Here is a 17,669-nt window from a genome sequence, read left to right as displayed (position 1 = left end):
TAACTTCTAAGACATTTGCATAAAGGTGTGGATTAATACAGTTGTATTATATTTAAGTTTTTTTCTTTCGTCTGTTCAGCAGGGTGAACCTGTTTACAGGTAAACAGTAACAGTGTTAAACAGTTGAAATTCATCTTTTTTTGTTAACTTATATTTGACATTTCTTAGATTTATTTTGCTAACAAACACTGGTTCTCATCTTTTTTGTCATCTAAATATAAATTGATCAGATTAACTACATTGACTTCCTGAGAGTCATCCTCTGTAGAGATCAATGGTTTTTAAGACAGACAAAGTTGATTAGTATTAGTTTGCCTGATTTACACGAGTGAAATTCAAATGATGGAAGGCCATGTAATTTCTACCTTGAGGTCCCAGTAGTAGGGTTCAGTTGACTTCTGGAACTCCGTAAGAGGAAGTGAATGACGCAGTGTCCTACACACTGTCTTTCTGTGAAATGTTACTACTGTTTGATAAATTCACAGCTTCCTTATTTAGAAAAAGTACCTTTTTTACTTATACGCAGAACCATCTGGTTCTTAGAGGTAACCTGTAAGTTGGTCTCTAGGGCTCCCTTCCATGTCCCATGAGAAAGGAGGCCTAGCACTCTACAGGCTCTGTCATTACAGGAACCAGAAGTCAAGATCGCCTTGGCACCTTCCTGTGAAGATTCTAACAGTTAACCTTCTTTTCCTGATGATAACACAAAGCTGCCTTTCACTCTCCTGATGACTGTTTTCTGGACAGTTTAGAAGTGATAAGATCATCATGAAGGTAGTTAATGAACCATCTTTCAAACAAAGGAGTACCGCATTCAATTTTGAGATAGACACTGTGTAAGTTAGAGGTTGATAAATACCTTGAAAATGCATAGGAATATTCACAATGAAGCACACACTGGAGGAAGGACCAGACTGAAGCAGTGTTCATTGTGGGCAACCGAGAGATCTAGTATGAGTCAGAATCGTCCTTTTTAGGGTGGTTGAATACACTGGGATCTGGAATTTTAGTCACCAGCTCATTGACTGACACAGGATACACTGGTGGCTAAGGGTGTGGACTCTGGTGCCAGACTTCCTAGGTTCAAATCCCAGCTGTGTTGCTTCTCAGTCGTGTGACCTTGGGCAAGTTTCCTAACTGCTCTGTGAGTTGTTTTCCTCATCTCTACCTATAGCATAGGGTTGTGTTGAAGATTAAATGAGTAGTACTTACATAGCTCTTAGCACAGTACATAGCACATAGTAAGTGCTCAAAAAGCAAAGGCCGTTATTGTTCCAAGACAGTAATAATTGAAGCATAAAATGGTTCATAAATATTCCAATAGGTTTTGAACCCTCCTTAAGATCACCCTGGATATCCATCTCCTAGAAATACAGAAAATCTTCTGAGACACAGGCTAACACTTAGCAATTTAAGTGCTTGATATGAGTGGTAAAAGACGAGGGAGTATGCCCCTATTATTCTCTGACCCTTCTCAAAAAACATGTGACTTCTATGGGCCATGGTTGCACACAGACTGATGTGCCATGGAAACATATTCTATGTGGAACCCACATTTTTGTAGGATTTTGCAAAGTAGCAACTTGGGTAGGAGCCAGTACAGACATCATTGCCCCCTTATCATCAATCAGACCAGCAAGGGGACTTCTGACTAGCAATACTGACTCCGGAGAACTGCCTGACCTTTTTCTTAGCCATTGCTCCCTTCCAAGTCTATTTTGAAATTTACCTAAACTTACTTTTTTTTTTTTTTAGGTTTTTTTTTTTTTTATTTGAAAAAACAAAAGGGGGGGGGGGGGGGGGGGGGGGGGGGGGGGGGGGTAGGAAGCAGACTCCCTGCTGAGCAGAGAGCCCAATGCGGGGCTCGATCCCAGGACCCTGAGACCATGACCTGAGCCGAAGGCAGAGCATTAACCCACTGAACCACCCAGGTGCCCCCTAAACTTTCTTTTGAATTGTTGAAAAACTTAAGGCATCCGTATCGTGTCAGTTTTGAACCACGTACACACACACACACACATTAAAACCCTACAAACAGTAAATACATATAAACTTGGCTATTTATACTGCTTTTTTTTTTCATGTTTTTAGAGTAGTTTTAGATTTAACATAGACTGCAGTAACTTCTCAGAAGATTCCTCAGTTTAAATGAGTAGTAGTCTTTTGAAGAAAAAAAACATTTCTTGAGGTAGAACTTTTTTATTTTCTAACTGCCTGAAAGTTCTCCCAGTCCAGACTTGCACTTTGTCCTGCTACAGCTTCTTCCATTACACCTGTCTCAGTCAGTCTTGAAAAGCAAGACTGATCTTTTTTTTTTCCATTTTGCTATTTTAAGCTATAACTGGCTACCACGGCCATGTTTATAAGACTTCACCTTAAAGCTTCCCACCGTGTGCCCAGCCTAGGTATCTGAAGAACACTGAGGCACATCTTGATATCTGCCTGTTAAACATAGCATCCCAGAACGTATTATCCACCTGGTGGCTGTTTGAACTTTTTATTGCTGCCTTACCTTCATCTTCACTGAGTCGTCTTAAAAAAGAGCTTCATAAATGGAGTTGTACTAGTTGGATAAATATATAGATATATGTTACATATTTATATATAAATATAATATAAATATATTTATATATAAAATGGACATATATCTATATTTTTTGGATGGAGATAAATATAATATATAAATATACATATTTATATATAAAATGGACATATATCTACGTATCTCCATCCAAAAATGCTAATGAATTCAAAAAGTTAGATAAATTCGTAGAACCTTGTAAGGATTCATGACATGGGAATTTAAGGTCCAGACACACCTTAGACTTTTTGAACTTAGAGTCACTGAAGGCACTTTCTCTGTTTTTCTACTTTTCCTTGGTCCACTATAGGACACTCTACATAGTGTTGTTCTGACCCCATATACTCCTCCTCATCTTTCATATCACCGTCTTCGGGAATTATGAATTAAATCCAATGACCCAGAACAGTAATATGAATCCAAACTTAACATATTCATCGGCAAAATCTAATCAAAGTTTGTGATAGCATTTCCTTAATTTCTGTGCTGTGTTATGATATTGAAAGATTATTTCAATTTTTTCTGAGTTCTAAGTATTTCCTACAGTAGACATTTTAAGTTGCTCATGATTGAAGAGTTACATAGGTTAGTAACTAAGAAAACTATTCTAAAAACAGTTGGTCATATCAAGATTTAATGTTTTCTGCTACCACAAAATCAGAGCATAGAGTTGAAAATGCCATTTTCAAGAACATGATTAGAAATTATTATTTTTTTAAACTATGGCTTGTGGCTGTTACAGGGATGTAGGGGGAAAAACCTAGCAGCTCTGAAGTAGACAAAGTTTAATTTTAGTTCTATAATTTGTTTAAACTGGATGAGTAACCTTGGACAGGACACTTACCCTCTCAGAGCTCTGTAACTCATAATCACCTGTGAAGAAGAAACCATGTACCCCAAAATGCTCATTATTGGCCCACTGCCTGGCATATAAAGACCGGCAATAAATGTGCTTTTTCCTCCCCTTTATTTGGGATTTGGAAGCTATGGTTTTTCTTCTTCCTAACCGTCCCCATCTCAAGGATACACATTTTTACTTTTCTCCCCCAACTCTGATTTTACTAATCACTTTGTTCTTCATTTAAGGCAGTGAATCAATAAAGTCAACAACCATGTCCACAACACCTGGAAAAGTACCAGATGATAACCGGTGTTCATAACAAAAACCTGGATGAACAGGGCGGCCCATATGTGTGGGTGCACGACGGTGAGCAGAGCACGGCTCCTGCCACCGTGGAACTCCGTCTAGCGCAAAGATGGAGATTAACAGGAAGTGACAATGTGCCAAGTGTTGGGCTAGACAAATACCAGGGCATTCTGACCCCTGCCAGGGAGGTTGTGGCCCATCTGGGGAGGAGACCTTCTATCAGGATGAGACCCAAGCTCCATACCTTACATCACAAGCACTGGACCAATTGAAACTTCAGTCTTCCTTCCCTCCACCCCAGAATCACACCAGTACCGCATCTGAGGACTCTGTTACCCTGTTGCATTGTAGCCTCGTTACATATTCAAATCTAGTACAACCGTTGCCTCACCTGTAAAATTACCATTGAAATACCCACCCCACCCACCTTGTAAGGCCAGTTTAGAGCACAGTTAACGCTACATAAGAATTAGACACTATTTGAATAGTAAATACCAAGATCAGGTCTCTGGAAGAAGGATGGTCAAGCATGAGCAGCTCTGAAACGCTGGGTCAATAAGGTTGGGTTTTGTTTGAACAAGTAAACAAAGTTTGGGTACCTTGGCTAGCTGGTATTTATTATAGCCATATTTATCAAAAAGAGATTCTGCAGTTTGTTAAATAGAATTTGATTTCTGGAACGTGGTGGCTGTGAGCAAAGATGTGAAGAATTAGACCTGTAAGATCATTTCTGCAAGTGTTCGACTTCCTGCTTATAATTTTTACTTCCTGGGTGGGTTGGTGTCCAAAACTCTGACCAGGAAAAGCAAGAGTCCTAAATTTTTTCCTGAGAGGCCTCGGTACCTTATAAAGATTTTAGTCTTTCTAACTGCCTTCCTGAGGAAATAATTCTTCCTCGTCTAAATTATACCCTAACAAAAAGTGCATATCCACTTTCCATTACTTCCTCACCCCATTACAGCAAACTCTCACCCAGACTATTGTCAGATGTTCTGAGGTAAATGAACTAGATTATTTGATAGTCACTTTTGTAGATATAATCAAGACTGGATTCATTTCATAGTGAAAGTGAGGAGACGGCTCCATCTAAATGCGGCATTGCTATTTTTAGTTTATACCTTTTGGAGCTGCTGTCATTCGCTCCCACTTTATTTACTCCAACGGAGTTATTTTTTTGGTAATTGATTTTATGATCTAGCTTATATGTGGATATTAACATGGAAACATTATGCTTGGTTTGTTCTGTTTCATTTCCAGGGCCCTAATTCAGTCATGATTGTCCTTGTCATGCTGTTGAATATCGGGTTGGCCATTCTGTTTGTTCACTTTCTGACTTGATTGGAATTAGGAAAGGTAAGAATAGCCTTAATTTCTATATAAAATCACTGTATATAATATTCTTTTCCCATATTTGAATTTACATTTTTTTTTAACAACTGCATGTTGTCCTTCACTTTAATTTTGGCTGTGCCTGAATGTGATTCAACATAGTTACTTAATGATATAACTGTTTTGACCCTTCAGTGAAGTCATGACAACTAGCGGTGTTAGCCCGCAGTTCTCTGTTCTCTGCCGTGGCATCGTCAGCCCTTTAAATGGCACACCCCAGTCAGACTCAGACTCAGGGAAGGAGGCTTGGAATTAGGATGGGATCGCGAAAGAGATGAAACTTGGAAAATTCAACCAGAGGACCTGTTCGGTCCCCCTGGGAATGCTTGTGGCTTTGGGGGTCCTCTGGGAGCTGAAGCAAGCAGCCATGTCGGAGAGCAAAACTTAATAATCATTCTTTTTTAAAATCTGCTGAACCAGCCCCAGCCGGCGAAGTTCTTGGCATTGGCTACTCCATCTGTCCTAGCGGAGTGTGACTAAACTGGAAATGTATGGAGCTGCATTTTTTTTTTTTTTCTGATGGAAGTCAACAGCTGCCTTACTATTTTACCATCTGACGTTTTTAGTAGGGAGCTGGGGAAACAAACGACTGCCTGAGGAATGCGGTCGGAGGATTGTGTTGCTGTGGCCATGGTTCCAACATTCACTCCTATCTCATTCGAAGAAATAGGTAGCAGCATCACTCACCAGTCTTATGGCACGACCTGCTGCTTTAACATCTCCTGGAATGTTCTGGGAGAGAACGTTTCGTTGGCTTGTGCACGACTATGTTCATTTTTGCCGTTTATTGAAGTAGGATGTATAGTCCTCTACAGCGTGTGGTCCTGGCCAGAGGAAACACACTTGTTGCATCTCAAGGAAAAGAAACAACAATTAATTCTAGAGAAGACGTGTTTGTTGCGATAGCAGTACATCTTTTTTTTTTTTTTTTCATGCCCTTTAGTCGTCCTAAACCTGTAATAGGCTGTTTAAAATTTAGCAGTGTTGAAGGCATTATACCTTCCTAAGAAATAATTTTAAATATTTTTAAATCTTACTAAGATGAATCTTTTATGCACTTAGGAGGTGCTAAATTTTAAAAGCTGAAAGACAACAGAATTCTGAGAAGTGTAGTCAAAATGTTGCATGGATTGCAGTAATCAACGTCTGAAGGATTCAGTTTCATTGCTGACGTACTTTACAACCAAATAAAATCTTGTCAGTGACTATGTTAATTCCCATGAAAGTTAAGCAAGATGCTATTAATAACTGCTCTGATCTTTTTTTTTCCTCCAACTTAAATTTTTGTTGAATACATTCAGGTAGAGCATAAAGCTTTGTTAAACCTCTGCTTCTCGATTTTATGCCTTTCGTGTTTTTCAAAGTCCTTTCGTAATTTTATTTCACATTTTAAAGGCTTAGACATTTTTATTTAAATACTTGTCTTTTGCAGTCGGTCCTTTGCTATTCTGACATAATCTGATTTTTTTTGCTGTTTTATAATTCATCCTTTATTACTCAGAAGCATGCTTATTACTTGGAGACACTATGTGGTCTTTATAATTATTTAAAAAGAAATCAGGGGAGGAAAGGTACCTTAAATCTATCTAAGACATTACATTGTGGAGAAGGAGCTAGCTATTCCTAAATATTTTCACAACCTGCATGGTTTAATTGGATTCTTTTTACCTTATTTGCTACCTTTTCAATGCAGAAGAGACCACTCACGTGTTAGCACAGGTGTGGACTGAATGCTTTGTCACCGGCAGGGTAGTAACCCAGTGATGTTTTTTGCAGAAGTGCAATATGTTGAGAATCCTGGGTGTGACCAATATGGAATAAAGAAGAAAGCAGAAAGAGAGCAAATGAAAATTACAACTTGTATATTTATTTATTTTTTACATTTTGCTTTGACTTTTAAATTTAGGAAGTACGTTTTTAGCCAAGAAACGTAGCTCCTGTGTCAGTCTCCGTACTCTCACTGCGCCTTCCTAACCCCGTAGCTCTTGATGCTGGGAAAATGGATTTTTTTTAAAAAAATAAAATAAAATATTTAATCTTAAGTGTTTATTTAAAATGTGTAATGCTTTGGAAATAATGGGTAACAGATAATTAAAGGATATGTTTATAAAGTAAGCATGTTGGTTCCATTTATAAATATATGTATGATTTATAAGCTTTTTTAAAAACAAAGCTCAAATTGTTGGTATTTTTCTAAAATGTGCACAGCTGTATTTTACATGAAAGGCTCTTTCTAACGGGTTGTTATACTGTGCTCTACATTTTGGACAGCACATGAAGTCTGCCAATGTACTTAATAAAACATGACCTTGTTTATTTAAAGTTCCTTGCTGTGAAAAAGAACTCCCTACGTGTGAGTTCCTTTATTTATAATCCTCGAAACCAAAATGTCTAATGTACAGTTTTCACAACTGTATCCGCTCTAATTAAAAAAGTTGGTTATTAATAAAGTTGCAGGTGTATTTCCTTTGTGAGTAAATTACTGTCTTGAGTTGTATGGAATTTGGGTGTTGGTGGGTTGTATGAAAAGAAAGATCTGCTGAGAAACTGACAGCAGAAATGGGGTACAAAATGCTCAAAGCAGCCACATGGGAGGAGGTAGAGGTACCATTATTTCTTTCTACATTGCTTTCATCCTGGGCTTTTCCACTGATTTGGTAAAATAAGATTCCTTTTTCTGTTTAGTGCCTTCATTAATGGGATTAGTTCCTTAGCCAGGGTTTTAAGCCTGCTCCTGTTTTTAAGGAAAACTCAAAGTTGGAGTAAATCCACCTCCTGCAAGGGTACTTTTCAAGTAATTAAAGTTTTTGGGTCATTGTGCCCCAAGTAAGTTAATATGTTGCTATGGTCCCTGTTGAGACACACTTCAGGAAGTTTAGGCACACTGTGCATAATAAACTTGCCGCCACCAGAGTTTCCAGCCACTGGGCTTCCTCTGAAGCCCTCGGGTACCGGCCCAGGGCACCCCAAACCCTAGCAAGCTCCCTATGAAAGACAGTGAAAGGCCCACCTCCAAAACAGCTTCCCAGGGAGCCGCAATGGTGTTTTCACCTTCCCAAATGAGCCCACTCCTGTTGAAGGCTAAGGTCTTGCAGACCCCTGTATAAAGAATGCATAAAGTTACCACCTCTAAGCAGTCAAAGACTGAACAACTTAAGTGATTCATCTCCCAGTAAATCCTGAAAGAATGGAACACAGACTTGTCTGGAGCAGGCAGGAAAAGCACAGGGTGCTAGAAAGATTATCGATTCCCGGTTCAGGTCCAAACCACACGTTTTGATGGTGGAAGCCAAAGCTGGGGTGAAGACTTTGTGGTTGGGAAATCTGGAAAATATTCTCCATGCCCTTTGAATGCAGTAACTATTTCAGGAACAATGGTAAGCCGTCTCCCCGGGCATACGCTCGACGGCACTCGCAGCCCTCCTCCCACACTCTGGAAACTTGAGCAGCCTCGTCTTAACCACTCAGTATGTGGCTGCACACGTGACCTGTTCACGATCAGCACAGCATAACCAGCGGCTCGTCGGGCTGAGTTTGATTAGCCTGGGTTTGTAAACTGTCTACATCCACCATTTACTTCTTACCCCGAAGGTACTGACAAGTACCTGTTCTCTACTAGTGTTCTCTACTAGTGTTCTCTACTAGTGTTCTCTACTAGTCCCTATAGGAGTCTCATGTATGGGAATAGGAGGGGAAATAATAAAATACATAGAAATAAAATGAACAGTCTTGAAGGCAGTGAATATGGATAAAATTCTCGGCTACGGTCATGGCTGATTATGGATTTTTCTCTAGTCTGTGTCCTGGTTTCCTCATCTATAAAATGGGTGTAACTAGAGCCCGGACCTTCACAGCATGGTTGTGAAGGTGAAATGAGCTCATTTAAGTTAAGGGCTTAGTAACTGTTGTGTTAGGCTTTGCCAGTTGGAGGAATGAAGAAAAAAATGTTTAATTTCTGTAACTGTCTCAAACACAGTAACAAATAGAGTGGGATTCCACTATAAAGGCCTGTTTTTAAAAGTTAATTATGCCACAGGTCATATTATGTTCTTTCTTCAGTAGCGAGGATCATAAAAATCAAAAGCCACACTTCACCCCAGAGTGCCTTCTCTATGCTAAAATGCAATTTTCTGTATAGTATGGTGTGAGACGTTTGTTTTACAAGGAATGTTCACATCAGTGACTCATTAGACTCCTACAAGATCCCTTGGAAAGAATTCCTGCAGTTAAATGACTTGCCCAAGGTTGTGTAGCCAAAAAGTCATAAAAATTTGTATCCAAGTCCCAGATCGGATTCTAAATGTGCTTATTCATTTCATATTCTTAGTTAATTTTCCTCCACACTGTCATACTTACCAACCATAAAAGGCTGGAAAACATGATAAAATGCAGGTAATGGTACGGGTTGAATGAACCCATTTCTGTAAGTCCCTTGATGTCACTTGGTTAATATAATAACTACAGTAGAGTTTATTAAAAGTTCTGAATAATGTATTTACAGTCCTGTTTAATGACTTCTAGTAAGGTATTTATGATCATTTTGAACCTTATAAAATACTAAATATTAACAAAGGCTTAGCATCTAAATGATGTTTTAGAGTGAGAAGCATGTTATACGTGAACTTTGTGTGTGTTTGAACTTGATTTCAAGGATTAACCCAGAAATTGCCCATTGCAACCAGAAGACCTAGAAGATTTAGACAAATAGCAGGACGTTCTTTTGTGACATCATCCATGTTCCATACAGTGTACTTGGTATGCTCTTGAATCCCAGATCTGATTTAGGTAAACTATTAGAATTAACTCTAAAGCAAAGCCCTAAGGTCTGTTTGGCTGGTGATTAGGAAAGCAGCTCACATACCAACATAAAGAATATAGCAATCTTTGAAGAGAATTCTGGTGAGACGATTTGGAGGGAGAGACAGACTCAGCGGAAGATTACGGTACTCCTGGACAATCTTTCCTTCCCATCCTTGCCCCACACAAGCTCATTCATGAAATATCAAGAACATCAAGGGTCCAACGGAATTATGATAATACTTGCTTCAGGGAAAGCAACAGAGGTCTTTGGTTTTAGGAATGTATGTCACAGGTCACATTCCTGCCACATATTATGGCACATACTTGGAAGAAAAGAATCTGATGAATATCATGTCCCCCATGCAATAAAAGCAGAAGCAAAGGTGAGAAAAAGCCAAAGGTCCCGTACTCTTCTCATGTTCTGGCCACATTCTAACAACAGCTTCCGACCACCAGAGCAGATGCCTAGAGTCCGATAGCTGCTTCTGGTAGAGGCCAAGAGGATGCTCAGACGTAGCCTTGTTGCAAAGCTAATGGGGTGGAATCCATTAAGGACTAGATCTTGCATTGTTTTTTTTTTTTTTTTTTAAGATTTTATTTATTTATTTGATAAGAAAGAGAGCGATCACAAGCAGGCAGGGAGGCAGGCAGAGAGAGGAGGAAGCAGGCTCTCCGCAGAGCAGAGAGCCTGATGCGGGGCTCGATCTCAGGACCCTGGGATCATGACCTGAACCGAAGGCAGAGGCTTTAACCCACTGAGCCACCCAGGTGCCCCATAGACCTTGCATTTTAAAAGCAGTTTTACATCAGATAATAGGGCCAAATCAAAGCAGAGGTTGGACACATCCAGATCCGCATAATATTTAAAAGGATAGACAGCTATTATTTCAATCTGTGGTTACTCATCAGCCCATAGAAACCAAGCAAGAATTTGGGTCGTAATCGCAACACAAGAAAGCAAGTGCCGAAGAATACATTACATCTGTGCCCAAAATAAAGTTTGATGCTATCTACGTCTCATTTTTTTGGCATGATACATGCATGTAATGTGGAGGATCAGCATGATTTTTCACTTCTCAGTGTCCACTTTATTTCCCAATATGTACATACTTTACAATTTAGATTTCTTCCATTAGGATTTTTGTGCAAAGGAATCTCTATTTTTTCCACTCTTTCCTTCACAAAAGAGTATTACTAATCTCAAAGACCCTGGACTGTATCCTGGGGTTTCTCTTGGCTCACTCCAACGATCAATAATTTACCTGAGTTTCTGTTGACATTCTAAAGACTATCTGAGTAAATTATAAAGGAAGGACTGCAAACTTATCTGTGACTCTGTTCTGAGCTCTCGGGGAAAGAGAGGAGGTGGTTATTTAATTTTTTTCAAGATTTTATTTTTTTAAGTAATTTCTACACCTAATGTGGGGTTCCAACCTACCACCCCAAGACCAAGAGTCATACACTCTGCCTACTGAACCAGCCAGGCACTGCCTCCCACTCCCCTCTTGTTTTTTAAAGGTGAACTTTTAGGAATTTTAATGTGGCCTGTGTGTTTAGTACCCTGCCTGATGCCTTAGGGCTCTGCAAAAGCTGAGCTCTCCATTGTGCAGAACCATGGCTCCCTGTCAGTCCCCACAGCAGCAGCATGCTTCGAGACAAACAATTTCCCATTGCAGTTTGACCTACATGTCAGCTTCCTTGAGAATATGAATGCAAACAGAGAAGCATAAAAAGGCTTCAATTCAGGCATGCCACTTTCTCAGGCACGAGTTTCTAGAACCAGCCACACACTTCCCTTTGGAATTATCCTCCTGTTCACAAGGAGGGTCAATGTCAAATGGACATTGTAAGTCCATTTTGGTACACTCTAAGGACTGTTTCAGGGTCTATAAAATGGGAACAGTAGTACCTGCCTTATAGTGTCTGGGGTATTTTTTAAGATTTTGAGAGCACGAGAGCATGTCTGCACATGGCAGGGGGAGGGGCAGAGGTAGAGAGAGGAGCTCAAGCAGGCTCCATGCCGAGTGCAGAGCCCGACTCAAGGCTCAGTCTCACAACCCTGAGATCATGACCTGAGCCAAAACCAAGAATCAGATGCTTAACCAACTGAGCTACCCAGGTGCCCCCATAGCGTTTTTATAAGAATCAAAGAGAGAACTTCAATCAGCTCCCCAACATGTGGTAGACTCTCAACATATAGTAGGTACTATTACACTTAATTGTCTCAACTTTATCAGCAATTTTTACTTATTCTCTCCTCAAATATTTGTTAGGTACCATTGAAATAACTTTCTCGGCCCAAGACAGAGCAGCCCTCTCCTGGCGTGCCTTAACAGCAAACTAGGACTTAGATAACTTTTGGGTCCCTGTAGATGCTCCACTTGACCAGAAACACAATATATTCCATCAGCCAATCTTCACACCCCAAGCCAACTCTGGGTCACTTGCCCCAAACAGGTGTGGCCCCAACCAATCAGATATTTCTATTTTTTTTCTTTATTCTTTTACCTTTATTCTTTTCCTGCCTTCTACCCCATTTTGCAGGTCTCCAAAAGGAGACTGTTCACTTGATGAAGCGTCAAGTAGTTCATTTATAATTGTTTTCTTGACTATTTTTAATAGTACTTAATTGGTTTTTCTTTAAATTCACTAAAATGAAATTCTTCAGTCATGAAGCAGCAGGTCCTCCTGAACTAAGGGATGCCTTCTGCCAGCTATACTTTGAAGAGTTAAATGACTTCCTTCTCAAACCCGAAGGAAAGACCATAAAAATCAAAGCTCTTACTGACCATCTGGAAGATACACTAGTGGGCATGGATGCATTTCTCATTAGAAGCTTAGGAATACTTAATACAGAACACTCATACTAGCACAACTATTCATTAATGTCTATTACTCACAAAAACTGCATGATCAAAAGATACAATTAAGGTGCATGAGAAACGAGCCCGACAAAGACTTGCCATAATGATTAGACTCTTAGTTATAGGAACAAACTTCCTGAGGTAGGACGCAGGAGGATGTTCACTGATACGCAGAAATGTGTTAATTTCCCAGCTCTTGTATTTAATCACTATAGTTATGAACATAGGCAAATGGTCTGGCTTCAAAGAAAATTAAAATACATCTAATCAGAAATAATAGCATGGCAAAAATATCATGTCAGAGCTTCCAGAGCTGAGTAGTTAGTGTAACATCCATTAGTTTATAAATTCATCATTAATATTTATAAAGAACAGAAAAGAGGCTAAGAAGTTATCTGGTCCATTCAACGTAGACATCCTGACAGCTTATCTCAAATCCTGCATTAAGCTAAACTTGAGTGCTTTTCTTCAATAGGAAACAGGAAACAATTCTCCTGCTTGAAACATATTTCATTGACTATTTTAAGGAAAACCTGACTTTAGAAGAAAGTCACCTCCTGGGACTTTAAATAGCTTTTATGTCATTTAACACACACTTTCCCACCCCCGCCCCCTCACCAAATCTCATTCTGTATCAACCACAACAGGAAGGAGAAGATTTCAGTGGTTTTCAAACTTCAATGAGCATTAGAATCACCTGAACATAAAAACATTGCTGAGCCTCACCCTGTCAGTTTCTGATTTAATCGTTCTGGGAATTTGCATCTCTAACGTGCTCCTCAGGGATGTTGACGCTGCTGGCTCCCCGACCAAAGAGCGGAGTAGAAAAGAGTGCGTACACAACTGACTAGCATCTGTTATCACAACATTATTTGATCCTTTTAACAGAACGAGGACTTAGATAACTTTTGAACTTAGAATTTAGGTAACTTCCCTATTGCCAGGAGAAACCTAAGACTGAGAGGGGTGAAGAGAACTGTTTAACAAAACACAGCTGATTAACAGAACCAAGACTCCTACCCAGGTGTCTGGCTGCAAGTCCTAGGTCTTTCTCCTTTGTCTCAACAGCTCAGCATCTGTCCTCTGGCCACCAAAAGGTTAGAACATAGACCATGACCAAGTTGTTCTGACCACTGTCAGGCAAAGCATGAAGGCTGAGTCCTTAGGTTCACTGGAACAAAACACTGATGTCTAAGATTGAAGGTAGTGCGTTGCCTATCGCTTGAAGGAAACTCATTCTCAAATCCATGCAATGGTTTCTCTGTAGCCATTTCTCTCAAACCACATAGGACACTGGACCTCATTCTTTTATGATTCGCACACTCAAATACTTCTATTTTATCAGGCGTGTTCATGTTTGCAAGCCTACACATAACTCTTCCATCTGTGTAGACTTTCTCCTCTAGTTTTTTTTTTTTTAAAGATTTTATTTATTTATTTGACAGACAGAGATCACAAGTAGGCAGAGAGGCAGGTAGAGAGAGAGGAGGGGAAGCAGGCTCCCTGCTGAACAGAGAGCCCGACGTGGGGCTCGATCCCAGGACCCTGGGATCATGACCTTGGTTGAAGGCAGAGGCTTAACCCACTGAGCCACCCAGGTGCCCCTCTCCTCTAGTTTTGATAGGAAAAAACAAAACAAAACAAAACCTATATCATTAAAGATGACAACAGTATCTGCACGTACAGATTCTATCACGTCCTGCTGACCTTCCTCAGCAATCACCCATCTCCAAGAGGAAGCCTGATTATCAAAGAAGAGAGAAGGCAGAGATTGCCAGGAAGCAAGGGGGCTTTTAGGAAAACATCCTGGTCCTTATTTTCGTCAAGAGACAAGTGTGGGATTGAGGAAATTAATCTGTCAAAGAGCATCAGGCAAGTTCCCTATCTGCTTCAGAGAGTCTATGTTCAACACTGAGATTTTCCACAAATGGCAAGAAAAAACAAGACACAGAAGACAAATACACAAGGGTCGATAAACATGAAAAGACACTCAGTCTGACTGCTAGGCAGGGAAATGTAGATTAAAATAATTAGATTTTCAAAATGCAGTGCTTTCCACATTAACCACATTCTTAGCTGAGATGGAAGAGGAGCTTGATTTGGAATCAGCACTAGATCTCGACTCCATAGTATCTACTTTCTCATCCTGGGAAATGTTCCCAGGCTCCAAGGAATGTCCCTCCTCAGTTACTGCAAACCACCTAATTTGATTTTTAGCACTTTACTGCATGAACCATTTGTTTTTTCAAATCTATCTCTACTAATAGGCTGTGCTCTCTTCACAGGTGGGGATTTTGTCCTTGGTCTCTACCCAACAGTGCCTGGCACATGCATGTCCAATAAGACTGATGAGTGAATTCATAAAACCAAAATAACCTTGGGATGCCTGGGTGGCTCAGTCAGTTGAGCATCTGCCTTTGACTCAAGTCATGATCCTAGAATCCCAGGATCGAGTCTCCTGTGGGGTTCCCTGCTCAGGGGAGAGTCTGCTTCTTTCTCTGCCTCTCATCCTGCTCATATGCTCTCTCACAAATAAATAAATAAAATCTTTTTTAAAAGATGAAATAACCTTGCCCACTTGGAGCAGCTCACTCACTATTGAAAGAAAGCCATCTTCTGCAACATGCTCTGAGGACATGACCCCCAATTCTTACATCTATTGTCATAGTAATATTAATATTACTATGCTAAATGCAGGGGTGGGGTGAATATTTATGGAAGAGTAAGAAGTTTTAAGCATATGTAGAAATCCTGTTCAGGTGTCGCTCATTTCTATTTGGCAAAAATTATGACTGAGAGCCTTTGTAAAAGTAGTTTGCTAAGCAATTTGATAATATATCCAAAGAGGCCAACAGATCATCTTCTTATTACGAAGATGATTTCTAATAAGAAAAGTTTCAGTTAAGCAAGATGAGTAAGTTCTACAGGTCTGCTGTACAACATCGTGCCTGTAGATAACAGTACTGTATTGTGCTCTTAAAAATCTTCCAAGAGGGGTCCTGGGTGGATCACTCCATTAAGGTCTGAGACCAAGTCCCACAGCAGGAAGTCGGCTTGAAGACTCTTCCTCTGCCCCTCCCCCCACTCACCGGCTCTTGCTCTCTCAAATAAATAAATCTTTTAAAAACATCTTTTAGGGGCGTGCCTGGGTGGCTCAGTGGGTTAAGCCTCTGTCTTCGGCTCGCGTCATGATGTCGGAGTCCTGAAAGCGAGCCCCACATCAGGCTATTTGCTCGGCAGGGAGCCTGCTTCCCCCTCTCTCTCTGCCTGCCTCTCTGCCCACTTGTGATCTCTGTCAAATAAATGAATAAAATCTTAAAAAAAAAAAATCTTTTAGGAGGGTAAATCTCATGTTGTGTTCTTACCACAATAAAAATTTAAATTACTTCTTAACACCTTGACATGTTTTCAGGCATTACATGGATGGTGAACAGATGCCAGGAGCTCATTCAGAGTTGAGAGTTCCTGATTCTTGATTTGCCTCAGAGTGGCAACTATGGAGGAGAAGAAAAATGGGCAGATTAGAGCAACACTGAGGAGAGAGAATTAACCCAAAGTGGTGATTTAGTATGGAGAATAAGGGGAAAGTCGGATTCCAGAATGATGTCAAGTTCAGGCTTGAGCCACTGAGAGCTTGTTAGAGTCCCTAATAGGGGGATGGGAGGAGGTGTGCACAGGAGCCCAAAGACACGGAAAACTGAAAACTAAAGTTTGAGACACAGTGGACCTGGGGAGTTTGTGAGATGGGAGAGGAGGAGAGAAGGCCATTGGGTATCTGGGCCCAAAGTCCCAGAGAACTCTGGGATCAGGTGGTGTACAGGCACATGGTGAAGGAAAAACACCCGGCAAGGATTTGACTCTTTACAAATTTTCTATCCATTCTTCAGAGCAGGTCTCCCCACAAGACTATAAGATTCTTGTAGTTGATACTTTTTAATTGCCTCTCTTTACAGAAGTAACTATTTTGTCAGTAACTTCACTAATTCAGGCTTAATTAGTGCAGAGGTATTTGAAGTTGTTCTAATAACTTCTTTTATGCCTGAGTCGGAGGTCCCTGAGTATCACATCAAATGTACAATTTTTCTAACTCATTGTTTAAGAAAGAATTTGACAGGTAAACTACTGTGTATATCTGAATACTTAACCAATCTTTAGATGAATCATGAAGGGTCAAGAAAGTTTTCCTTCGTGAGGGGGAGGAAGAGGAGCCTGGGCCTGGCCATCAGGCCCAAGGGCAGAAGAGGGCAGCTGCTAATCACTACTGCACAAGCCCCTTCCTGCACGATGTGGGACCGGCTTCTTTGTCCTCCTTCCTGTTGCTTCAGTTTCCTGTGCCACCGAGCCTACCACTGAACTCACAGATAAATTTAAGAATAAACAACAAAGTTTGATCTTGAAGTTCGCCAGTATTTTTTAGTTATTATCTGGATGGAAAGATCCACTATTTGTTTACTGAAATAAAAATGGGGGTGGAGAAGAAGTTTTAAAAAAAAGAGAATTAAAGCTTCAGTAGGTTTTGGGAACCAAAAAGGCAAATAAATCTCTTCTACTAAAATGGTCTTTCAGTTCTTCTATGGAGAGATTACCTACTCATCCATGAAAATGTGCACTGATAAAGTTAAAAGATAAGTCACTAGATAAACCAGAACTCTTCAGTTTGCCAAATCTTGTGCTGAGATCTCAGCTACCTAAAAATCTACCTCTAGGTCAGGGAATCCTTATCAGGCAATCCCATTCCTCTGCCAGATTTTTGCTTTCTCGGACTCTTTTAATCCTTGGTGGTGACCATGTGACCTAATTCTAGCCAATGAAACTTTGCTGAATCTTCCAGAAAGGTTTTTACTTTCCTGATAAAAGGGATAGGTAGCAGAGAACTCAGTGCTGCCCC

The 17,669-nt window shown here is 40.2% G+C and overlaps 1 protein-coding gene across 4 annotated transcripts in view; it reads left to right on the top strand.

The window, feature by feature from the left end:
- JPH1 (junctophilin 1) overlaps positions 1–15,085 on the top strand; it is a 90,663-nt gene extending 75,578 nt beyond the window's left edge. Inside the window, exons 5-6 of one of the 4 annotated variants that reach the window (XM_059394742.1) lie at positions 4,986–5,081; positions 15,067–15,085. In XM_059394742.1, the coding sequence (XP_059250725.1) occupies positions 4,986–5,066 (81 nt within the window). In that variant the 3' untranslated portion in view covers positions 5,067–5,081; positions 15,067–15,085. Of the gene's footprint in view, positions 1–4,985; positions 5,082–5,252; positions 7,585–15,066 lie in introns of those variants that run through there. The other 3 variants (XM_059394741.1, XM_059394740.1, XM_059394739.1) reach the window with 3 other exon arrangements.
- The last annotated feature ends 2,584 nt before the right edge of the window (positions 15,086–17,669 follow it).

This window comes from Mustela nigripes, chromosome 3, assembly GCF_022355385.1.
Source record: "Mustela nigripes isolate SB6536 chromosome 3, MUSNIG.SB6536, whole genome shotgun sequence".
Classification (NCBI taxonomy): Eukaryota; Metazoa; Chordata; class Mammalia; order Carnivora; family Mustelidae; genus Mustela; species Mustela nigripes.
This window is presented reverse-complemented; position numbering and strand designations above follow the sequence as displayed.